Source organism: Podarcis melisellensis, assembly GCF_964234715.1.
Source record: "Podarcis melisellensis genome assembly, chromosome: 12".
NCBI lineage: Eukaryota > Metazoa > Chordata > Lepidosauria > Squamata > Lacertidae > Podarcis > Podarcis melisellensis.
Window position 1 is genome coordinate 59616453 of NC_138544.1, and position 25617 is coordinate 59642069.

Below are 25617 nucleotides of genomic sequence, written 5' to 3' on the forward strand. Positions count from 1 at the left end.
GCTGGCAGCATTAAGATAAATTCAACAATATAAATAAGTTTTGATGGATGTAATAATGGAATACTGAATGGTTTAATTTATATAAGATATGTGGGGATTTATGTTATGCAAACCATGGGAAGAGAAGAAGGGAAGTCATCAGTATTTTAAGGTTGTTTAAATGAATATTCTAAATTGTAAAACAGAAGATTTAATAAAAATTATAAACAAAAAACCAAAAAAACTGCCAAGCTTCTATTCCCTCCTGTCGTCTAAGTGGCAGCGCACCAGCTAGTCAAACATGACTGTCCCATCACCTCTGAGTCTTCTCTTTTTCAGGTGAAACATACCCACTCATTCCTTTTCATCTTCCAAATGCATTCTCCTCCATGAATGTAGCCAGGGGTTGGGGTGAGGCAGCTGCCCCCCCCAAAAAAAATCAAGTAAAAGAATGAAAATATTTAACTAAAAGGAAACGCATCCATTCTTAAGGAAATCAGCCCTGAGCGCTCACTGGAAGGACAGATCGTGAAGCTGAGGCTCCAGTACTTTGGCCACCTCATGAGAAGAGAAGACTCCCTGGAGAAGACACTGATGCTGGGAAAGATGGAGGGCACAAGGAGAAGGGGACGACAGAGGACGAGATGGTTGGATAGTGTTTTCGAGGTTACCAGCATGAGTTTGACCAAACTGCGGGAGGTAGTGGAGGACAGAGGTGCCTGGCGTGCTCTGGTCCAGGGGGTCACAAAGAGTCGGACACGACTAAACGACTAAACAACAACAACAACAATAAATTGTAGAAAGATTTGGGCAGGTTGTTCTAAGCACTTGGGGTAAAAAGAAAAGAAAAAGCAATTTAAAAACAACTGCTGTTGAGACATTTCATTCTGAATCTGCTAGACAGAGCCAGACAGAGGATAATGACAGGTGGGTTTCTGCCCCCCCCCCAGCACAAATACTGGCTGCCCTTCTGGCCTGGGTGAAACTAAAAGCATTATTTTCTGTGTGTGCACTGGCTATGAGTCACTGAAAAGTCCCTGTGTCGGGGATGAGAAAGGGACAACAAAAATTCACAAGTTTTTTAAAACAACTTACCGTATTTCTAAGCACCCTGATTGGCTCTGGGGTGGGGGGCAAACAGCCAAATATGGAGGGAGGTGTGTTTCCTCCAACCATTTGCTCTTCCAAAAGTGTGTGCGTGTCCACACTCCCAAACACTTATCTGTGTTTACCTCCAACCACTTGTCACCACTCCCTTTCAGAACCCGCTTCCTTGGTCACCTTCCTGGAAACACACCTATTTCAAGAAGCTATTCAAATAAAAAGTTGGATGGCAGTGTGTGGGTTTGTTTGTTTTTTATATAGCTGGTTGAGTGTGGAGAGTTTAACTGGAGCAGCGTGGCTCATTTTCCTACAAAGCAGGTTGAAACCTGAATTTCAGATGGGAGCAGGGAGACCACAGAGTGAAAACAGAGCAGAAGTTAAATGAGGTGGGGGAGAGCACAGCCACAGGTAAAAGACTGATATTGGGGCTGGAGCACCCCCTCTTAGTTCAAAGTGTTGGTGCTGACCTTTAAAGCCCTAAACAGCCTCGGCCCAGTAGACCTGAAGGAGCATCTCCACCCCTATCATTCTGCCCAGACACTGAGGTCCAGCTCCAAGGGCCTCCTAGCGGTTCCCTCACTGCGAGAAGCCAGGTTACAAGGAACCAGGCAGAGGGCCTTCTCGGTGGTGGCGCCTGCCCTGTGGAACACCCTCCCATCAGATGACAAGGAGATGAGTAACTATATAACCTTTAGAAGACGCCTGAAGGCAGCCCTGTTTAGGGAAGTTTTTAGTGTTTGAAGTTCTATTGTGCTTTTAATTCTGTTGGGAGCTACCAGAGTGGCTGGGGAAACCCACCCAGATGGGCAGGGTATAAATAAATTAGTAGTAGTAGTAATCTTATCACATCTGTTCTGCCCCCCTAACAAAATCCTGCCCCCCCCAAAAAAAATTGGCTATGCCCATGATGTCAGGGGGTTAGACTAGATTACCCTCATGGCCCCTTTCAACTCTACCATTCTCTGCTTCTTAAGAAGCATATTAGAAGACTACCAGAATGAGAGGGGCAGGGAAACAGAAGAGCTGAAATGGGTAGCAGGACTTTATTTTATTATTCTTTTTCTACTATTAATAATCCACCTTTCCTCCACAGAGCTCAAGACACCATGCATGGTTATTATTATTTTATTATTTATATACCGCCCTAAACCTGGAGGTCTCACAGAATAAAATCAAAATATAAAACCATAAAATACATAATCAAAATATAAACAACCCCAGACCCAGACAACCCTATTTTCCAGGGACGGTCCTGGATTTACAGAACCCATCCCAGCGGCAGCTAAAAAAGCCAATGCAATTCTGGGCTGCATCAATAGGAGTATAGCATCTAGATCAAGGGAAGTAATAGTGCCACTGTATTCTGCTCTGGTCAGACCTCACCTGGAGTACTGTGTCCAGTTCTGGGCACCACAGTTCAAGAAGGACACTGACAAACTGGAACGTGTCCAGAGGAGGGCAACCAAAATGGTCAAAGGCCTGGAAACGATGCCTTATGAGGAACGGCTAAGGGAGCTGGGCATGTTTAGCCTGGAGAAGAGGAGGTTAAGGGGTGATATGATAGCCATGTTCAAATATATAAAAGGATGTCACATAGAGGAGGGAGAAAGGTTGTTTTCTGCTGCTCCAGAGAAGCAGACAGGGAGCAATGGATCCAAACTACAAGAAAGAAGATTCCACCTAAACATTAGGAAGAACTTCCTGACAGTAAGAGCTGTTTGACAGTGGAATTTGCTGCCAAGGAGTGTGGTGGAGTCTCCTTCTTTGGAGGTCTTTAAGCAGAGGCTTGACAACCATATGTCAGGAGTGCTCTGATGGTGTTTCCTGCTTGGCAGGGGGTTGGACTCGATGGCCCTTGTGGTCTCTTCCAACTCTATGATTCTATGATTCTATGATTCTGATTCCTGGAATGTCCTGCTTTTCCTTAGGACGTCCCTATTTTCTTTGGAGAAACGTTGGAGGGTCTGGAGTTATGTGACCCCGGAACCAAGGAGATAAGGAACTATACAACATTAGAAGACATCTGAAGGCAGCCCAGTATTCTTTAAATGTCCATTGTCTTATTATGTTTTTATATATGTTGTGGCTGGATGGACAGGAAGAAGAGGAGGAGGAGATCCCTAATTTCATTGTAGGAATATTGGGGAATATGCAACCCTGCGAGGTAGATTAGGCTGAGAGAGAGTGATGGGAATGGCTGATAAAGATGGACTGTGCTGAAATGGCGAAAATGACTGGGAAGATCAGAGATCAAGAAGATAATAAATTTAATAAAGAACTTGGGTAATTTATAAATTACTTAAAAAAATATTGTCAACAATTAAAAACATTGGCAGGATTCTATAAAACAAACAAACACTTGCAATGTAGCCAGAACTGTGGTGAAAACTGAGTACAGTGGTACCTCGAGCGTATTGAGAAAATATGGAGAATGTTATAAGATGCAGTTGGAAAAGAATAGCATATCGATGTTTCGCAACTTTAACCTGTTGCAGGATCTTAGCCAGACCCAGTGGAATATAGCAGAGCATACGCAGACTTCCAGAAGCAATCAGTTGCTGGCAGCAAGGATGAAGCAGGAACAAGACGCTGCTACCAGTAACTTGATTACTTAGAGGTGTTTATTATTTGCAGCAGACTCTACAAGTTACTAATAGGGGACGCGGGTGGCGCTGTGGGTTAAACCACAGAGCCTAGACTTGCCGATCAGAAGGTCAACGGTTCAAATCCCCGCGACGGGGTGAGCTCCCGTTGCTCGGTCCCAGCTCCTGCCAACCTAGCAGTTCGAAAGCACATCAAAGTGCAAGTAGATAAATAGGTACCGCTCCGGCGGGAAGGTAAACAGCGTTTCTGTGCGCTGCTCTGGTTCGCCAGAAGCGGCTTAGTCCTGCTGGCCACATGACCCAGAAGCTGTACGCCGGCTTCCTCGGCCAATAAAGCGAGGTGAGCGCTGCAACCCCAGAGTCGTCCGCAACTGGGCTTAATTGTCAGGGGTCCTTTACCTTTTACAAGTTACTCTATACAAGATACAGATACTGATTTTAACTCTCTCTCTTAACAAACTCCAAACGACTCTCAGAACACCACTGACCAACAACCTAACGAACAAGGAAGGTCGTGAGCCATCATGCCTATGTGGAGACCTTGACCAATAGCAGAGGCCCCATATCTCTAAGCAGAATAACTCCCTCTGCTCCGTCTTCTTGGCCTTCAGCCAACTTCTTAATTGCTTTTGTGGGAAGCTGCATCAAACAGCACGTAGGCAAAAAAATCCCAGCATAACGATGGAAACCAGAGGGGGGGGGAGTCCAGGGATTCAGAGAATCCTATGTATACATGATTATGATTTATTTGTGATGATAAGAGAAAATTGAATAAAAATGTTTTTTAAGAAAAGAGTGACGGAGCCCAAGTCACCCAGTGAACTTTGTGGCGGGGGGGGGGGGTGTTGGTACACGCCATAAGACCCTCCCACCCTATCCGCCGCTGCCCCCCCCAACCTCAGAGCACCCACTGCTTTCTTAGCTGGCACAGGGGAAGGAGATTGGGGTCTTTCCCCTTTCAGAGCCAAGAAGCCCCACACATCCCTGTGACCAGGGGTAGGCAACCTAAGGCCCCGGGGGCCAGATGCGGCCCAGTCGCCTTCTAAATCTGGCCCACGGACGGTCCGGGAATCAGCGTGTTTTTACATGAGTAGAATGTGTCCTTTTATTTAAAATGCATCTCTGGGTTATTGGTGGGGCAGAGGAACTCGTTCATTCCCCTCCCCCCCCCAAAAAAATATAGTCCGCCGCCCCCCATGGTCTGAAGGGCGGCGGACAGCTGAAAAAGGTTGCTGACCCCTGCCTGTGACTTTCATTTTAAGGCACTTCTGGGTTCTCATCCCTGCTTATAAGAGCAGAGGGCGACGAAGTCTGCCAAATCCTTTCTTTTCTAGATTGTCTGCTGGACTCAGCCACGGCTGCTACTGTTCCCGGACAGCCTTGAACACGTTCGAATTGTTTCCTGCACTTCAAAGAAGCACGAGATGAACTTCGCTGCGGAAGGTGAAAGTGAAAGTGAAAGTGCCGCGTCTCCGTTGCCCGGGCGGAGCATTGCCCAGTCTTCCCCTCGTGCCCAGCCGAGGAATTTGCAGCCGGTCTCAGTGACGCGTCTCTGTCTCTCCGCGTCCGGGGCTTCCAGAAATCCCCGGGGGACCTCGCTGGTGGCCTCATCTCGCTCCAAAATGCCGCGGACTTTGCAGAAATCCGTGATGCCTTTTCAATCCCTTAACGTGCAACCGTTCCCCGAACGCGGCGGCGGCTTAATATAATGGATCGTTGGAGACTTTTTGTGAAACAAAATAAAATAAAATTTACTGGATTTTTTATATATAGGGGTAAATCATTTTTTGTAGTTGCAGTTTGCTGTTTTGCTGCTTGGGGTTGTCGGTTTCTTCTCCCATTGAATCCTGTCAACGCTTATCGTTTAATTTCAAATTGCTTTTATATGTTGAGTGTGCCTCACACATTTTTTATGCAGACTTTTGTGAAAGCCAAAAGGCATGTTTTCAGTGAATAGCATAGGTGAGATATAATTGAATGTATGAATGGCTGGTATTTTAGTCTGGATGTGGGGGATGTTTTTAGCTCTGGCCCATGAAGGAGATGGGTCACGTTCCTGATGTGCATTTTGACAGGAGACAAACAGATTTCAGGGGCATAAATTGGGTGGCAAATGTAAGGGAGGCTTTGAGTCCCTGGGATTTAAATGGCACCGACCTCCCATCTCATAACAGGGAAAGGCAGATTCAGGTAGGTAGCCATGTTGGTCTGACGTGGGGGTGGGGTGGGAATTGTTCAGTAGCTCCTTAGAGACCAACTAAGTTTGATCTGGGTATAAGCTTTCGTGCGCATGCACACTTCTTCAGATACCAGGGAAAGGCAGAAGCGGCAGGTGGCGCTGTGGGTTAAACCCCAGAGCCTAGGCCTTGCCGATCAGAAGGTCAATAGTTCGAATCTCTGCCATGGGGTGACCTCCCGTTGCTTGGTCCCAGCTCCTGCCAACCTAGCAGTTCAAAAGCACAACAGTGCAAGTAGATAAATAGGTACTGCTGTGGCGGGAAGGTAAACGGTGTTTCCGTGCTCTCTTGTTTCCGTCACTGTGTCCTGTTGCACCAGAAGCAATTTAGTCATGCTGGCCACATGATCTGGAAAGCTGTCTGTGGACAAACGCCGACTCCCTTGGCCTGAAAGCGAGATGAGCGCCACAACCCCATATTCACTTTTGACTGGACTTAACCATCTAGGGATCGTTTACCCACCTTTACCAAACCCTTGGATCCCTCCTGTTGCTAACAGCCGAGGGGAAGAGAGAGGGAACCTTCAGTACTCCCAGAGACCGCATGCTGAGCAGGCCCAGCCCAGCAAGCAAGGCGGAGAGGAGAGCTTAAACGCTCCTTTTGTACCCAATAACCCAGGTGGACCTGGCGCAGAAAGAGCTTTTAAGCTCCCTGCCTTGCTTGCTGGGCAAAGCCCACTCTGCACTCCAGCTCTGGGGGGCTAAGGATGCTCACACCAGATCCTGTGGGTGTCAGAGTTAGGTCCCTGAGGGCTTTTGGGATCTGGGGACACTGGTGACGCTGGGAGCTGTCCTCCTTAGGTAGCTCTCTGCCCGTGCTTTTCTGCATGGAGCAGGACTTTGGGTTTCAGCTTCAGACTTCAGAAGGTGAATTGCAATAAAAACCTTTCCTCTCCCTATTTCTTTAGCCCCCTTTTCCTGCTCCCCAGCAAGATGGCTTTGCTGGAAGAGAAATTATTATTTTCTCCAACACACACACAGACACACCCCTGACCAGAAAACCCTAACCAGATGTAGGCTGGGATGTATTTACACTGGTGAAATCTCTCCCTTTCTGGGAAATGCTCTGACTGCGGAGAAACCTTCCTTACAACTGGCCTTGACCGGCTGTGAACTTGAGCTTCCTGTGCCTTCGTCTCTTCCGCTTTCATTTCACTTGGCAGAGCCCAGTCTGAATTCCATGCTCTCTCCCCATTAGATGCAGCCAAATCTCGAAGCTGCCAAAAGGGAGAAGAGCAGGGCCCAACTTACAAGACAAGGCTGCTAACATTTGCTCCTATTCCTTTCCCTTTTTGTAGTAATTTAGATAAATGTGTTTTTTAAATGTGAGAAAACGTACACATGATGCCAGTGTCCACCAGGGCTGGTGAACCTCAGCACAGGGCAGCAACTCTAGCCCTGCAGCAGCAGGACCCAGTCTGGCCTGGCCTCAGGCTGTCCCCCTCACTGGCCCTGCTCCATGCCTCCCATCCCGAGGGCTTTTTGCCTTGCCGGAATATGTACTTGGACTGTGATAATGTTGCAGTCCTCTATCAGGGTGACCAAGTCTGTTTCAGTAGCACCAGACAAATGGATAGCCCAGTGTCATCCAAGAATATCTGGAGTTGAACAGCCCCAACCCACTCATGTGTTTTCCCTCACAGAGATGACTTCACAAGAGCCTGAGAGTTGGAGCTGTCTTTGCATCCAAGGAGGTCTTCCTTCAGAGGAGTCTCCTTACCCCCACATTCAAGGAGACCGAGACCACACCTGATGGGGCATTAGGTGCCTCCAGCACCCAGCTGTTCATCTCACCACAGAGATGCCTGTGAATTCCACCAGGGAAGGTCATCCTAACCACCTTCCAGCTTGTTAACCTCCTTCTTAAATTGTGGTGCCCAGAACTGGACACAGTATTCCAGGTGAGGTCTGACCAAGGCAGAAGAGAGTGGGACTATGACTTCCCTTCATCTGGACGCTAGACTTCTGTTGATGCAGCCTAGAACTGCATTAAGGTGTTTTTGTTTTTTTGTTTTTTACTGCTGCATCTCACTGTGGAGTCATGTTAAACTTGTGGTCCACTAAGACACCTGGATCCTTTTCACATGTACTGCTAGTAAGCCCCATCCTATATTTGTGCGTCTGGTTTTTCCTGCCTAAGTACAGAACTTTACATTTGTCCCTATTGCTACGAGCGCAGCAACAGCCTGCCGTGGAAGAACTCGCAGGGCGTGGGGGCACTGAGGGGGCAGTTCTGGCACCTTTTTTCTAGAGAGAAAGCGCTGCATTTACTGTTGCAGCGTACTAGGTTCTGAAGTCCTCAAGCCCTCCTTGTCTCTCCCAGGATCCTTCGAAGACCATGAAATCCCCGAAGACTGCTGGCAAACCCTGCTCTCAGAGTGAGTTGGCGTTCTTGTCAGGATAAGATCACTTCTTTGTCAGGATAAGATCACTTCTTCCCTGAAATTCCTCTCTGCCTCTTGACCTTCACTGTTCCCTTTTGGGCTCCTGCTCAAAATATGCTTGTCAGGCAAGCATTTCTGGACGCATAAATGTTGATGTGTTTTAGTCTTGTACTGTTAATATTAATGTTGCAGTCTGCTATCAGAGTGACCAAGTCTGTTTCAGTAGCACCAGACTAGGGAAGGTCATCCTAACCATGAAAAATTGTTCCCATAGCAATTTCCACGAAGCACAACTCTCTCTTTCAGGCCCTTGCTCCCTGTTAGAAAGGAAGGAGTTAGCTAATTCCCTGTTTAGGGAAGCTTTTAATGTTTGATGCATTACTGTATTTTAATATTGTGTTGGAAACCGCCCAGAGCGGCTGGGGAAGCCCAACCAGATGGGCAGGGTATAAATAATATATTATTATTATTATTATTATTATTATTATTATTATTATTATTATTATTATTATCTTTTTGAACCACAATATGCTCTGCTGCTTATGTCCTGCACCAGACTGGTGACTGGAATGTCATGGAGGACCCTTTGAACATCTGCAACAATCATCGCCCCTTTTGGAACTGGTTTCAGAATAACACTGCCGCAGAGGCCTCAAGTCCTTTCAAAAATCTCATACAATAATGAAAATAAATACCTCAGCAAAATCTGCTCAACTGAGGAAGGAAGTTGAGAGGTTCCTCCAGGTCAGCAGCACTTCGCGGAAATCAGTCTCTTCCTCCTGAGTTGGAAGGGACACCCCCCCCCCAAGTCTCATAAGAACGCAGAAAAGAACATAGGAAACTCTTGTACAATCCTCTTTTTAATAATAATAATAATAATTATAATTATAATATATTATTTATACCCCACCCATCTGGCTGAGTTTCCCCAGCCACTCTGGACGGCTCTCAATCAAGTGTTAAAAATAATACAGCATTAAATATTAAAAGCTTCCCTAAACAGGGCTGCCTCCAGATGTCTCTTAAAAATAGGATAGCTGCTTATTTCCTTGACATCTAGTGGGAGGGCGTTCCACAGGGCAGGTGCCACTACCAAGAAGGCCATCTGTCTGGTTCCCTGTAAGCTCACTTCTCGCAGGGAGGGAACCGCCAGAAGGCCCACAGAGCTGGACCTCAGTTTCCAGGCTGAACAATGGGGTTGGAGATGCTCCTTCAGGTATACAGGATTGAGGCTATTTAGGGCTTTAAAGGTCAGCACCAACACTTTGAATTGTGCTTGGAAACGTACTGAGAGCCAATGCAGATCTCTCAGAACCAGTGTTATGTGGTCCCGGCAGCCACTCCCAGTCACCAGTCTAGCTGCCACATTCTGGATTAATTGCAGTTTCCGGGTCACCTTCAAAGGTAGCCCCACATAGAGCGCATTGCAGTAGTCCAAGCGGGAGATAACTAGAGCATGCACCACTCTGATGAGACAGTCCGCAGGCAGGGAGGGTCTCAGCCTGTGTACCAGGTGGAGCTGGTAAACAGCTGCCTTGACGCAGAATTAACCTGTGCCTCCATGGACAACTGTGAGTCCAAAATGACTCCCAGGCTGCGCACCTGGTCCTTCAGGGGCACAGTTACCCCATCAGGACCAGGGGTCCCCCACACCCGCCCTCCCCCTGTCCCCCAAGAACAGCACTTCAGTCTTGTCAGGATTCAACCTCAATCCATTAGCTGCCATCCATCCTCCAACCGCCTCCAGGCACTCACACAGGACCTTCACTGCCTTCACTGGTTCTGATTTGAAAGAGAGGTAGAGCTGGGTATCATCTGCATATTGATGAACACCCAGCCCAAACCCCCTGATGATCTCTCCTAGTGGATGCATGTAGATGTTGAAAAGCATGGGGGAGGCCCCCCACAAGTGAGAGCCCAGGGGTCTGAACACTCATCCCCCAACACCACTTTCTGAACACGGCCCAGGAGAAAGGAGCGGAACCACTGTATAACAGTGCCCCCAGCTCCCAGCCCCTCTAGACGGTCCAGAAGGATGTTATGGTTGATGGTGTCAAAGGCTGCTGAGAGATCCAGCAGAACTAGGAAGCAGCTCTCACCTTTGTCCCTAGTCCGCCGGAGATCATTGGCCAGCACAACCAAGGCAGTTTCAGTCCCATGATGAGGCCTGAATCCCGATTGGAAAGGATCCAAATGGTCCGCATTCTCCAGGCGTGCCTGGAGTTGTTCAGCTACCACCCGCTCAATCACCTTGCCCAAGAATGGAAGATTTGAGACTGGGCGATAGTTGGCCATACTGGCCGGGTCTAAAGATGTTTTTTTAAGAAGTGGTTTAATGACCGCCTCTTTCAGCGGATCTGGGAATGTTCCCTCACAGAGGGAAGCATTCACCACCCCGCAGAGCCCGTTGCCCAGCCCTTCCCGGCTCGCTTTTATCAGCCAGGATGGGCAAGGATCAAGGAGACAGGTGGTTGGTTTCACGCGTCCAAGCAGCCTGTCCACATCCTCGGGGGTAACGGATTGGAATTGATCCCATGTAACATGACTCCAGCACTCACAGGACTCCAGCCATCTAGGTTGGCTGCCATCTCTGCCTCCCGTAGAACCAGATAAAAGCTGTACCTGAGGTACCACTTTAGCTAATGGGGCCTCCCGCTGCCGCTGCGTGATTTCTGTTCTCATCCTGAAGCAAAGTTCTTAACCTGAGGTACTGTTTCTGGGTTAGTGAAGTCTGTAACCTGAAGCATCTGTAACCCGAGGTACCACTGTACTACAAACATGCCTTCAATGGAGAAAGGGAGGTTGCATCCTTTCCTTAGGGTCAATGGAACCCAAAGCGCATGGATGCCACATGGAAACAGCACCCCACGAATGCATGTACTCCCTAGTGCAGGGCCCAGCCTTGTGGGGAGATCACTGCTAGAGGCTTTTGAGGCCAGAATGCTGAGCACTGCAACTAGTTCCCACAATCTCTCCGCTTCCCTCTCATGCAAGGCATGTTTTTTGCCTACACGTAAACTTTCATTATCAACCAGATAAAAGGAGAAGTGGTCTGTGTGCCTTGAAACAGACTTGGGCCAAAGAGGAGACGCACATCTTTTGTAGGTTTCCTCAAGACGACGCGAAAAAATCTTGAGGCTAACAGGAGATTCCTCTGATTTCCACAGCCTTGGTAAGTAGCTGAAAGGCGGAGGGAAAGTATTGCTTAGAAATGCTCAGCGTCTGCAGCAGTTCCTCTTGTGTGATGGCTGTTATCCATTCAATCTGGGATACTGAAAGAGGACACCAACAGTGTGGGGCAATGGTTAGAGTGCTGGACTAGAATCCCCACTGAGCCATGAAGCCTAACTTTCCTCGCAGGGTTGTTGTGAGGATAAAGGGGAGATAGGAGAAGCATGCAGACCGCCTTGAGCTCCTTGGAGGAAAAAAGGTTAAATTATTATTATTTATTTCATTTCTATACCGCTTTATATTTTTGAGAAAAATCTCAAAGCGGTTTACAGAATATTAAAACATCAATAAAACAATCTGAAGAAAGTCAAATATAGCATACAGTCAAACCAACACAATTAACAGAAAACTAAAATATTATCTTAAGGATTTCAGAATAAAACATTACAAAGGAGGTCAACTACAGAATACATATCTAAGTAAATAAATAGCTGTTGCTCTGACCAGCTAATTTTTTTCATGGATTTTTTTTTTTAAGTCAACAAATCACCCTGATTTGGGCCCCACTTGGAGCAAATGTGCCCATCTGTGCCAGGCTTTGGGGAGGGCTAAGGTGGACCAAGAGTCCGTCTCAGTCCAGGGTGCCTTCCTAACCCCACTGCTGCCCTCTGGCATTTCCCCTCCTGCTCCTTGGAGGAGCGACGGTGGAGCATTTTATTTTCTAAAGACAGGAGTAAATTTGTATTTTATTTAAAATACTTTGGCAGGGATGTAAAGACATGTGTGGATTTTTGGGGGGTAATTATTGTTATATAATAGATAGATAAGGGTAAAAGACGCAGTGAATGTAATCTTAAAGATGGAATCCAGGGAGGGAGGGAAGGATGTCTAAGGGTTTGAAAGAACTCTGTATTGCAATGTTGGAAATCGTTTTGTTTTATATGTATAATTTTTTTCAAAAACTCATTAAAAAATTTTTAAAAATAAACTTGCATTTTAATGACTGCAGCTGCAGCTAGGGCTGAGAGATATCTGGTTTCCCACATACACCACCAGCTAAATATTGCCATATACCAATATATCACAATGTCTGAAATAAGGGTGGAGCGACCTATGTAAAGGCATTGGCTGGCTTCACGGTTTTCCCCACATTGTGATTTTTGCATTACACACATGCGTCTCATGATTGCCAGGTCAGAAATTATGAAACTGATATCACAATAGGGACTTCAAACCCATTTTGGACGATATATTGATATATCCCCCAGCCCTCCCTGCAGCAGCAGCATTTTCCTGCAATGTATGTTTGCAGGAACTCTGGTCTTGCTGAGAAGCCAGCCGGGCAGAATATTGCTCTATTGGGCACTTTTTTCAGGGCAGCGCGTAGCTAGAACTATGGAACTCCCTGCCACAAGGGGCTGTGATGGCCACCAGGAGGAGAGAGGGCTCTTGCGCTCCAATCCTGTCTGCAGGTTTCCCAAATTACGATGAGTGGTCACCACTTTGCTTCCAGCTCCATTCAAGGTGTTGGCTTTGACCTTCAAAGCCCTAAATGACTGAGGAACAAGTATCTCCCTGACCCTCTTTGGACTGCGCCTGCTGGGGAACTCAGATCAGATCAGATTGCAGGCCCTCCTTTCATACCCTCCATGTTTCTCAGGTGAAAATAGAGACACCTTGAGACAATTACAACCTCTCCGCCAAACCTACCTCACAGGATTGTTGTAAGGAAAAAATGTACAGGGGAAAGGGTTGTGTACAACACTTTCAACAGATAAATGGAATGAAATATGATGTTAGCTGTAAGATGCCTTGAGTCCCTGTCAGGGAAAAGGTGAGTAAACATCATCATCATCAGTGGTTTTTTCTGGGGGTATGCAGGGGTACATATACCCCTAAACATTTTGTGAATCTTTGTACTTTTGTCCATTTACTGTTTTTATTTCCCCTGACTTGAAGTATAAAATGGTGATTTTCTTGAGTCAAAATGAGAATACCCCTAAACTTTTTTTTAAGAAAAAAGCACCAATAATAATAATAATAATAATAATAATAATAATAATAATAATAATAATAATTGCTCTTTTCCTGAAAAAAAGAGGTGAACACCTTCCTTGTTCTCTTATAATGGCAATGGTGCCCACCTGAGAAGTGCAGGTGAGTTCTGGCTGGGGGGAAAAGCCCTGATGATGATGATGATGATGATGATATAGAAACGCTGATCATGATCTAGAACATAGCAGAGAGTAAATCCTATTGAACTCAGTGGGACTTAGTTTGGAGTCTAAATGCTTTGGATTCAGTTGTAAGGCTGCCCATTCTTGACCCTGTTACCTGGGAGTAAGCTCCACTGAGTAGACAGTGTCAGGATCCATTTACAATAAAGGAACCAACACTCCCTGCGTTTCCCAAGAACATGCCTGGCTGCTGAAGCGTTGCAATTGCAGAATGCAAAGCGGTGACCTTTTCCTTCAACCTTATAGGAAGGGCTTCGTACGCCAGCTTCATCATGCCAACGCCAGGGCCCTGATCCAGGTTGCTCCCCGGCTTTAGTAAAAGAGAATCACAGAATCATACAGTTGGAAGAAACCCCGAGGGTCATCTAGTCCAACCCCCTTTTGCCCAATGTGGGGCTTGAACCCATGACCCTGTTAGGAGATCTACTTAAGGCTGAATGAAAGCCAGACACACACACACACACACACACACACACACACACACGTTTTACTATTTAGATAGACTATCTTTTCTCCAGCGTCTCCAGAGCCAGTGTGGTGTAGCGGTTAAGAGTAGTAGTCTCGTAATCTGGGGAACTGGGTTCGCTTCCCCGCTCCTCCTCCACATGCATCTGCTGGGTGACCTTGGGCCAGTCACACTTCTCTGAAGTCTCTCAGGCCCACTCAGCTCACAGAGGAAGGGAAAGGAGACTGTGAGCCGCTTTGAGACTCCTTCGGGTAGTGATAAAGCGGGATATCAAATCCAAAACTCTTCTTTCAAACCACAGGCATTAGCACACTTTTTCTTTTCTCCTTTCTCAAAACTGGCCATGTTTTAGGTTCATCAAACACAACACAAAGGTGTTGAGGTGTGCATGTGTGTGCAAACATGGGGAGGGGGGTGTCAAACTGAGCCTTTGACCCAGATGAAAGAAAATCTAGTCTTCCAAGGGAATTGGTTCCAAGGGAACTGTCAAACCGTTCTCGCCCTCACAAAGTTACTTTATAATGTTTAGCCATTTGAATCCTCTGGTTCAGTCCTGCCCTCTGGAGCAGCAGAAAACAAGCTAGCTCCACCTGGCATCTTCTTCGGTAAAGGTAAAGGGACCCCTGACCATTAGGTCTAGTTGTGACCGACTCTGGGGTTGCGGCGCTCATCTCGCTTTACTGGCCGAGGGAGCCGGTGTACAGCTTCCGGGTCATGTGGCCAGCATGACTAAGCCGCTTCTGGCGAACCAGAGCAGCGCATGGAAACGCCGTTTACCTTCCCGCTGGAGCGGTACCTATTTATCTACTTGTACTTGATGTGTTTTCGAACTGCTAGGTTGGCAGGAGCAGGGACTGAACAACGGGAGCTCACCCCATCGTGGGGATTCGAACTGCTGACCTTCTGATCGGCAAGCCCTAGGCTCTGTGGTTTAACCCACAGCTCCACCCGCTGAAATAAGCATCTCATTTCACGATGCAACAATCCCCCCTCTTTTTTTGTTCCAGCCTTGCTAGTGCCCCTCTTTTGATGGTGTCGCTAGTCCTCCTTGTGCTCCAAAGTCTGCCCTGGCTCCTTCACAGCTCCTGTTCCTTGCAGGGAAGTGAAAGCGGGAGAGCAGCGTGACCTGAGCCATGGCGGGAACAGACAACACCATTGACATCCCGGCCCTGGGCCGCCCGTTCCAGCTGGGAATGCTGTACGACTGCCGCAAAGACTCCCTGATCCCAGGTAAAGCTGACAGAGAGGTGGGGAGATCACTTTGGGTGGGACGTCTGGGGCAGAAAATGATATTTCATGTGGCATATGAAATACGGAGAGACTTCGGGTGCATAAACGCCCCCACCCTCCAAAAAGGATCCTGGGAACTGTTTTCTACCCTCACAGAGCTACAATTTCAGCACCCGTAACAAAATGAAGTTCCCAGGACTAGGGGGCTTGATTTAAATGTATTGCACAGTGGTACCTGGGTTCTCAAACTTCATCTGTTCCGGAAGTCCGTTCCAAAACCAAGGCGTTCCAAAACCAATGCGCACTTTCCCATAGAAAGTAATGCAGAACGGATTAATCCGATCCAGACTTTAAAAAACAACCCCTAAAACAGCAGTTTAGCATGAATTTTAGTATCCAACAAGACTATTGGTCCATAAAATGAAAGCAATAATCAATGTGCTGTACTATAAAATAAATAAGACAGTATTGTAGATGATAACAACAACAACAACAATAATAATAATACATTTTTCTTATCTGCACTGATGATAGTCATTGTTTGAATGGGGGGCTTTTATTAAAAACAAAAATGCAAAATAAATAGCAAAAACAAAAGTGCCAATCTTAATCCATTCCAGAAGTCCACTTGACTTCTGAAATGTTCGGAAACCAAGACGCAGCTTCTGATTAGTGCAGGTGCCCCAGAAACAATAGCTGAGAGACGCATCGGGCGTTCGGCTTCCAAGAAACGTTTGCAAACTGGAACACTTACTTCTGGATTTTTGGCATTTGGGAACCAAGGCATTTGAGTACCAAGATACCACTGTATATATGTCTCACTTGCTCAATTATTTGTCCATTTAGGAAGAGGGCATACTATGTCTATCTCCTTTTCTCTTTTCAGATTTAATTCAAAATAATATTTTAGGGTCTTTTGTGCTTTCTTGATAATTTTCTGATTTTCCAACAGTCCTTCGTTCACTCTCCACCTAAACAATGAATTGTCTGTCCCTCTAACTTCATTAAAATTGAATTATGATCCAAAAGAGTTTTTGGCTTTTACAGTCCTTTAATGTGTGGTTTTTATTGTTTTATATATCATGTTATAGGACTGATGGAATGGTTTTTTTGATAGTTCTGTCAACAGCTTTGTGACCTGTTCAGCGATCTTAGGAATAAATGAAATATAACAACTGCAACTACAGTTAGACTCATTGAAATGAATGGAGCTCTTAACCATGCCTAGTTTGGGCTGAGCGATGTCTGGTTTTCAACATCGTGATATATCACCAGCTAAACATGTAGATGGTCGAGGGAGTCGTGGGCTCAAAAAGGTCAAAAACCTCTATTTTCATGAGAGCGATATGGGAGGGTATGGTAGTATGTCCCTATTTTCATTGGAAAAATGTTGGAGGGGATACAGATTATTCCAACAAACCAGTGTTAGTGGCAAGATGCATCACTTATGATGATGATCGTTTATTAAATTTGTTAGTCACTTTATGTAGCCCAAGGCAACTCCAAGCAATTTGCAACCAACCAAAAGAAGCCCAAACCCAGGGGCGTCTTACCCATAGAGGCTAGTGGCACGGGGCGCCGGGGCGCCAAGTTCTGGAGGGCGCCAGTGAAGAGGCGGAGGCTGGACGCGGTGCCCCCCGGCATCAGCTCGCCGCCCTCACCATGCCGCGCCGAAGCAGCGCCATGCCCGGAGCCTCCGTCTGCCATGGCCACCGCGGCACAAAGCGGCCAGCTGCTGCGTCCAGCCTCCGCTTCTTCCCCACTGGAGGAGCCACCCTCCAGCCGCTGCCCGCCTCCTCCAGCCCCACCAGCAGTGCTGTCCTCCCTAAAAAACTCTGGGAAATGGGGGAGGAGGGGCGGAGGGAGCTTTGCACCACGGCATCGGATAAAGCTCAAGACAGCCCTGCCCAAACTCCACAAAGATACACGAAAAACAATAGGGAAAGATACAGTTTAAACACCCCCTTTTAAAAGGCCACAGATAGTTTGAGGCCAAAGACCTGGTTATAAAGATTCTGCCTGGAACCTAAAGATATGTAATGGTGGTGCCAGGCGAGCATCCCTGGGGAGAGAATCCCACAAATGGAGCTACTGCAGAAAAGGCCCCGTTCTGGTGTTGCCACCCTCTGGACCTCTTGCAGAGGGGACGCACAAAGAAGGGTCTCACATGATGATCTCAGGGTCTGGGTTGGTTCATTTGGGAAGAGGCGGCCTTGAGATCCTGGGATCCACTTGCTTCCTTGTGGGTTAGCTGTGTTTGGTGGCTTCCTGCTGTTGACGCTGCCTTTCCCACCCTTGTTTGGGCACCCAGCTCAGCAGGCAGGCAGGTGGCAGCAATGGCAGGCCTTGGGGTCTCAAATTTCAGCGGCACCCTGTGCGACACCAGAATTTGGTGGCCCCTCTCTTGTGCTCCATTCTAACTGGCCATGCTCCCCTAAACTTGCCTCTGGTGGCAGAGGGAGCACCTCAGTGGGCCTCAGCCTTTGCCTCGCTCGAGGGGCGCAAGAGGTTGGGCCTGCTGCTGGTCCAGGCCTCCATCTGAGGTGCCTTTCCCTGCAAAGTCCTCCCAACAATTGGTGGCCTCACCAGTTCCCAGGATTCTTTGAGGTAAGCCGTGTGCTTTGAATGTGCTCTGTGCAAGCTGAGCAGCATTAAGGCTCCCAGAACAGCCTGCTCTTCCATTAGGTTTCTAAGGGGCTAAGAGCAGCATAGGGTTCTTCTAGCTTCCTGGGTCCCACTACACCTGTGGATGCAAACCTCAGGAATCCTCTTTTACCTGCAAAAACTTCACAGGGTGGTCACCTTTTGCTCAGGTGTGAACAAAACCTTACAGGGAACCAGGCAGAGGGCCTTCTCCATAGTAACACCCGTCCTGTGGAACACCCTCCCATCAGGTCAAGGAGAAGACATCTGAAGGCAGCCCTATTTGTTGTTGTTGTTGTTGTTTAGTCGTGTCCGACTCTTCGTGACCCCATGGACCAGAGCATGCCAGGCACTTCTATCCTCCACTGCCTTCCGCAGTTTGGTCAGACTGATGTTTGTAGCTTCGAGAACACTGTCTAACCATCTCGTCCTCTGGCGTCCCCTTCTCCTTGTGCCCTCAATCTTTCCCAGCATCAGGGTCTTTTCCAGGAAGTCTTCTCTTCTCATGAGGTGACCAAAGTATTGGAGTCTCAGCATCAGGATCTGTCCTTCCAGTGAGCACTCAGGGCTGATTTCCTTCAGAATGGAGAGGTTTGATCTTCTTGCAGTCCATGGGACTCTCAAGAGTCTCCTCCAGCACCAGAATTCAAAAGCATCAATTCTTTGGCGATCAGCCTTCTTTATGGGCCCCTCAGCCCTATTGAGATGAGCTCCTCAGCCCTATTTAGGGAAGTTTTTAATGTTTGATGTTTTATCGTGTTTTTAATATTCTGTTGGGAGCCACCCAGAGTGGCTGAGGAAACCCAGGCAGATGGGCGGGGGTATAAATAAATTATTATTTATCATCATCATCATCATCAGAAGCATATGCTAGAGAGAAAGCAGCTCCTCGCTGCCCTCCATGTGTGGTTTGTATAGTATTTTTCATCTTATATTGCTCACTTCCTAAACAGAAGAGAACCATCACTAAAAGGGCTTTAGATATTTTCAAGGGCTTGGGAAAATTTTCTGCTCAGGCTTTGTTAAACCTCTGATTTTAAAGTTCTCAGACAGCAGTGGTGCTTATCAAAAAGGTATTCTTGGTTGAAATAGAAGATCTTTGTCTTTTTTTGTGTGTGTGATGTCTTTATAAAATGTGAAAATCCAATAAAAATTTATATTAAAAAAAATGAAATAGAAGATCAGAACGGGGAACAGGAGAGAGGTTCCCTATGCTCAGCTATGAAGAGAAACAAACCATCTTCTGAGAGCGTTGAAGGTGGCAAATCAGGGCTCATCCATACTTTCACTTGACCTGTATTTTGTGCACAGATCCCAGGGTCCGAGAGCTTTCCTTGTTCTTTGGCAGCTGTGACTTGCAAAAGCCCATCTCAGCCACTAACTGAAGTTCAGTTCAGCACAATCTCTCTTAGGATTATCCATATATCTAATAAGATCTGATTCAGTGGCTAAGATCGGGTTTTTGCAATCACAGCAATGGAGCAACGAGAAAAGCTCTCGGATCCTGGTGGAATTAATTGACACACGATACAATCAAAATAAAGGTCAAGGGAAAGTGTGGGCGAGACCCTGACTCATCTCTGGTCAAACAGCGTAGGAGTCATTTTGGAAACCTTTACAAAGCTGCACAAAACTGCTCGACCGGGGATGATAATGGGAGAAAAGAAATGTGTGTCCCATCCTGGGCAACGATGGCTCTATGGGGCCACTGTTAACTCAATTATTTCCCTATGCAGGCTTAAGCATTTTGGATAGAGGGGATCGATATTTATCTGAACATCACTAAAACCCTGTGTGGTTGTTTCTCTGTTTGATTCCAGGAATCACCCTTTGGGACCAAGACTCCCTTCAGAAGGACCTGGATATCAAACCCCAGCCCAAGACGGAATCTGAGATCATTGCTTCCGACTCCATCGATGATAAGGCCTCTGCCCTCAATGTCTCAGCATCGCTCAAGGCCAGCTTTTTGGGGGGATTGGTTAAAGTGGAAGGGTCAGCCAAGTACCTTCAAGACACCAAGCAGTCCAAGCAACAGGCCAGAGTCACTCTGCAGTACAAAGCTACCACCAAGTATTCACAGCTGACCATGAGCCATTTGGGAATCCAAAATGTCTCTTACCCAGCAGTTTTCGACCATGGCACAGCCACCCACGTTGTCACTGCCATCTTGTATGGAGCCCAGGCTTTCTTTGTGTTTGACCGAAATGTCTCTTCTTCCGAGTCCGTGCAAGACATACAAGGAAGCCTCAAAGTTATGATACAGAAGATGGTCACTATTGAAGGCGAGGCAGCCCTCCACATGAACGACCAGGAAAGAAACCATGCCAGTCAGTTCAACTGCAAGTTCTATGGAGATTTTTCTCTGGAGAGCAATCCAGTGACTTTTCAAGATGCCATGAAAGTCTACACTGCTCTGCCCAAAATGCTGGGTACCAATGGGGACAAGGCTGTGCCTGTCAGAGTTTGGCTGTACCCACTGACCAAGCTGGATTCCAAAGCAGCTAAGATGGTGCGTGAGATCAGCTTAGCACTCATCTATGATGCCCAAAGCGTCATGGAGCAACTGAGCGAAATCGATATGAGATGCAATGATCTGGCTGCTAATCCCATTGCTAGCATCTTCCCAGAAATAAAGTTGAAAATCAAGAGATTCCAGGATTTCTGCAAGCAACACAGGCAGACTTTCCAGCAAGATCTGGCAGGAATCTTGCCTTTGATCCGGGGAGGGGGGAAAGAGGAAAGAGTTCTGGTAGACATCTTAACATCCATAAATCAATCACCCTTCAATGGCCAAAGACTCAATGAATTTTTGGACACCAAGGAACGAGAGATAAATATGGTCAAGTCTTACCTTGATATCCTGAGTGAGTTAGAAACCATCTCCTCCCAGAATAAACTGGAAGAGGTAGTGCTTAACCACCAGAATGAATTTGTTGTCTCATTTACATTCACCTCTTTGCATGATAAGGAACCATTTTTAACCAGCTTACAACACTTTCTTCAGAAACGATCAGCAGATCCTACAGGAGTCCAGAATGCACCTGAGGAGTGGAATGCTTGGTTTGAGCGAAAAGACATACAGAGAAAAGCTCGGAAAGCTGCCAAATCCATTGTTGATTTTGCCCAAGTCAATGAATCCAATGGGAAGACCCGGTTCCTTGTGGCTTCTGTCCCAGATCAGGACAACCCAGGAGCTACCATTTATCTCTATGAAGATGGTGAGATGGTCAACAGCAACTTTGAGCTGCCCTCAAAACCTCTCCCTCCACTGATTGGCCGAATTGGACATGAGAGTGTGCAGCTGACATTTCAACCAGCTGAGTATGGGAGGGCTTCAATCTCTAGCTATCAAGTAGAGTACAAGATTGCAGGAGAAGAAAATTGGAAGATTGTGAATACTGAGGACAGTCAGGAGACATTCCAAGTGAGAGGGTTGGGCGCAAACACAGAATACCAATTCCGATACACTGCTAGGAGCAAACCAGGACTTAGTGAGACTAGTGATTTGAGTAGATCTTTAAAGACACTTCCTACCAGCCCTCCTGGGAAACCGAGAGAGAGAACTGTAGAGTCTTCCCAAATCAGTCTTGTCTGGGAGAGACCAAAGGTCATTGGAGCTGATATAAAGGAGTACAAAGTGGAGTACAGGGGGCTGGTGGGCGATAAGGACAGATGGAAAGAAAAAAGAACAGGGGCAAGAACAGAGTCCTGCCAGCTGGATGGGCTGAAGCCTCACAGAACCTACAGACTCAGAGTCTCAGCTGTATGTTTTGATGGGGCTGAGAGTGAGCCCAGTGAAGAGACTGAGATTTCCACAGCAATGGAAGAAGAAGAAGACGGGGCAAATATACTAGCTCGAAAATACCTTCAGGAAAGCACCCTGGTGGAAGATGGGCAACCATCCGTGTATGTACTTCCCCTGGAGGCCACCTCAGATCGATCGGCCCCCGTCCAAACATACCAGCTAGGAAAAGAGAACATGCAGGTCCCCAACAAAGTTATTGTGATGATGGGGGAAACGGGGTCAGGGAAAACCACTCTCATCAATGCCATGATCAATCATATCCTGGGTGTGCAATGGGAAGATGATTTCCGATTCAAACTCACTCAGGCTGAAAGTCAGTTCTCAGAAGTGACCGCCTACGTAGTGCACCACCAGAAGGGTTTTGAAGTCCCTTATTCTCTCACTTTCATTGACACTCCAGGATTTGGAGACATGGGAGGTAGGAAGCAGTACAAACAGATAACAAAGCAGATCCGGGAGTTTTTCTCCACCCCGGGAGGAACGGATCATGTCGATGTCATCTGTATTGTACTTCAGGCCTCCAGTGCTGCCTTAACTCGTGCCCAGAAATACGCCTTTGACTCTGTGCTCTCCATTTTTGGGACAGATATAAGGAACAACATCCAGATCCTGATCACCTTTGCAGACGGACATTCTCTTCCTGTTTTGGAAGCCATGAAGAAGGAGGATGTGCCATGCATTAAAGATTCCAGGGGTAGCCCAGTTCACTTCAAATTCAACAATTCAGCTCTGTTTGCCAGCAATTCTGAAGAGAATGAAGGGAACCTAAATCCTAATGACAAGTTCTGGAAAACGAGCACTGCAAGCATGAAGACATTTTTTGACACGTTAAGCTTACTTGACAGTGAAAGCTTAACTCTGACGAAGGAAGTGCTCAGGGAACGGAAGGAGCTAGAAGCCATCACAGAAGGGTTGCAGCCCCAAATCAGAGCTGCCCTTGGAAAGCTGGAAGAGTTGAGGAAGACGAGACAAGCTCTGGAGGAACACATTTTTGATATAGCAGTCAACATAAACTTTGAGTTTGAAGTAGAAAAATCTGTGCCAGGGAAGGAAGACATCTCTGCCTCTGGAAGATTCACAACCAATTGCATGAACTGTCACTACACCTGCCATTATCCTTGCCCGATCCGGAGAGATGAGGGCAAGCGCCGTTGTGTAGCTATCAATGCAAACACGGGAAAATGCAATGTCTGTCCTGGCCGCTGCGTGTGGAACATGCACTTCAATCAGAAATACCTGTTTGAATATAAAGTAACAAAAGAGATTAAGTCCTATGATGAGTTGAAGCGAAAGTATGAAGACGCCTCTGGAGAGGCGATGACCCCAGAGAAGGTGCTTGGAAATCTCAGCCAGGAATACAAAGAGGCTAAGCAAGCCTTAGAAGACCTCATCCACAAATCATCTCAAAGCCTCCAGCGCTTGCATCAAATTGGGTTGAAGCCCAACCCGCTCTCCACTCAAGAATACATTGACCTGCTCATCATTTCAGAAGAGCAGGATCTAAAGCCTGGATACCAGGAGAGAATCCAGCTGCTAAAGGAAGTGAGGGAATCTGTTGTAAACAATGAGTGCCCTCTGCTATTGGATCAAGATCTGTACGACCCAAGTGAACAAGAAAAGTCCTCCCTGCGGGCCAGATTTAGGAAGTTTTTTTGTTTCTGATGCCCATCTGCACCCGGGCATCTGACAGCTGTTATCAAGTGTTTTAAATAAGGGAGTATTTTCTAAATTGGTGCACACACCCTCTGATTGCTTTTGGCTATCAGCAGTGATTTCAAGTTATAGGGCTGTTAATTAGACCAGAGTTGGGATATGTGTGTGGAGGGGGTGCTGCCAGATTATTCACGCTGCTTCTTGTCCGGCTGCTTCTCCCCCAGGAAAACTGCAGCAGTAATGTTTGCTGCTTTAGCTAAATTTGCACTATTTCCTCACCTGGCTTTGAGGTCTGTCACCTGGCAGGTGACCAGGGGCTTTTAGGTAGGTACTTAAAATGCTTTGCGCTTGGGCTACTGACACAACTTGTATACAATTGCCATATGGTGATTTATATGTAGAGGTGAAAATCTGGGTCTGTGAGCAAATTGAGATGATGGTTGGCCTGGGGAACACCCTGGTGATGTGCTTTCCATCATGCCCAAGCGCCCTATTATCCAAAATTAAAATAAAATAAAATAATAAGGGGAGTTACTCCCAAACTACACCCTTACTTTTGACTACCCAGCATCTCATCTCCCTCCGTCTTACATTTTCCTGGAACAAAACTCTTAAAAGGTATTCCTTTTGACACTTCCATTCCCATCAGTCCCAATTGGCAATGGTGACTGGGTTATAGGGGTGTGTGGTGTTCTATTCTGGGGAGGGAGAAGAGAACATCACACAAGGAATGTGAACAGGGCCTCATATACTGCAGGAGGGTCCTTTGTACCCACCCCAGCATAGGATGGTGGTTGGAAGTTGTTCTCTATATGTGCCTTCAATTTTTTAATATTTTTTTCCCCTTTGAAACTTCAGCTGATCCAGAACATCCCAGCCTAACTGTTGACTGGAGCTACTTAGCTGGGATATATGCGACCCCTTTGCTGCAACTGCTGCATTGGCTCCACATTCATTTCCAAGTCTAATTATAAGTGAAGGTTATAACCTTGGAAGGTTATAACCTTCAAGGGCTTATGAACTGGGGAGGCTCCCCTCTGCGTTCCGCCAGAATCAGAGGCAAGATTGCAACCCCCCAGAAAGGCTGCTCCAGCCCATTCTCTGCTACTCACCTGCAAGATGATACTCACCTTTGCTCTTCACTTCTAGGCACAGGCCTGGGCTCTCCAGGTCCGTGTCTAAACTCTTTTTCTTTGTTTTGCTCCGCTACTTTCCCCATGAAAACCCGCTTTGCTGCTGAATTGAAACAAACAGCCGCCCAGGAAAAGCATGGGCCTGTGCCTAGAAATTGCAGGTCAAAATGTGCATAATCCCAAAGACGTATTGTGCCCTAGCTGTGTATTTCATCTGCCATATTTGATCTATCCTGAGACAGGGTTTTATTGCTATATTCTGCTGTTTTCACTCGCTTTATTCTTTCTGATCATTTTCTTATCAATAGCCATGCTGAAAAAAAGAGATATAAACTTATTTAAATAAATAAGAATGCAACAAATACTGTAGTATCATCTTAGCCCTTGATATAACTGCACTTGCAGAAATGCTATCCTGCTACTGCTTGTGCCCATAGTACCTTCAAAGGAAGCCCTGGATATCTCAGCTTTGCTTTCTCCGTTTACACTAATGAAACATCCTTCAAATAAAAGTTAATCTGTTCTTTAAAAGCGGTCTCTGAGGTGTCTTTGGGTGGCGGGGGGTATGGCGGAGACATACGAACTTATGACACTTCCTAGGACAAAGCAAAACCTTTGCTCCATCTTTCCCTCTATTCTCTAAACTGTCCAGCAGCATCAGAACATGAGACGACCCTGCTGGATCAGGCCAGGACCATTCTCACAGTGGCCAAGCACGTCCATTTCAGGAAACCAGCAAGCAGGATTCGAGCACAAGAGGCCTCTCTCCTCCTGTGGCTTCCAGCACTCCAGGATAGGGCTGGGGGAGGAATCCACATAACTCACCTTCAGAAGTGTGTAGAGTTCCCAAAGCAAGGAAGGATTGGACTCTGATTAATAAAATACACACAAGGCTTGACCAGCAAGACTCTGGGAGGAGGTGCCAATAATAATCCCTCTCCACTCCTCGGCCCAGGTCGTTTTATTCACAAAA

At 46.8% G+C, this 25617-nt stretch overlaps 1 protein-coding gene across 2 annotated transcripts; it reads left to right on the top strand.

Annotated features, from left to right (window-relative positions):
• Positions 1-11382: 11382 nt before the first annotated feature.
• On the top strand, positions 11383-24777 carry LOC309381079 (uncharacterized protein). Of its 2 annotated transcripts, XM_081931512.1 has the most exons (3): positions 11383-11478; positions 15279-15410; positions 19874-24777. In XM_081931512.1, exons 2-3 carry the CDS (start codon positions 15314-15316, stop codon positions 23518-23520), a joined length of 3744 nt encoding a protein of 1247 aa, XP_081787638.1. In that variant the 5' UTR covers positions 11383-11478; positions 15279-15313; the 3' UTR covers positions 23521-24777. The 2 variants fall into 2 exon arrangements, with proteins under 2 accessions (XP_081787638.1, XP_081787639.1); XM_081931513.1 differs by lacking the exon at positions 11383-11478 and having other exon boundaries at positions 15263-15410.
• Positions 24778-25617: the final 840 nt, after the last annotated feature.

Excerpts from the sequence above, each read along its gene's own strand:
- LOC309381079 (XM_081931512.1), top strand. The coding sequence starts at position 15,314 with ATGGCGGGAACAGACAACACCATTGACATCCCGGCCCTGGGCCGCCCG. Across the intron at positions 15,411-19,873 it reads CAAAGACTCCCTGATCCCAG|GAATCACCCTTTGGGACCAA; the intron begins GTAAAGCTGACA and ends GTTTGATTCCAG.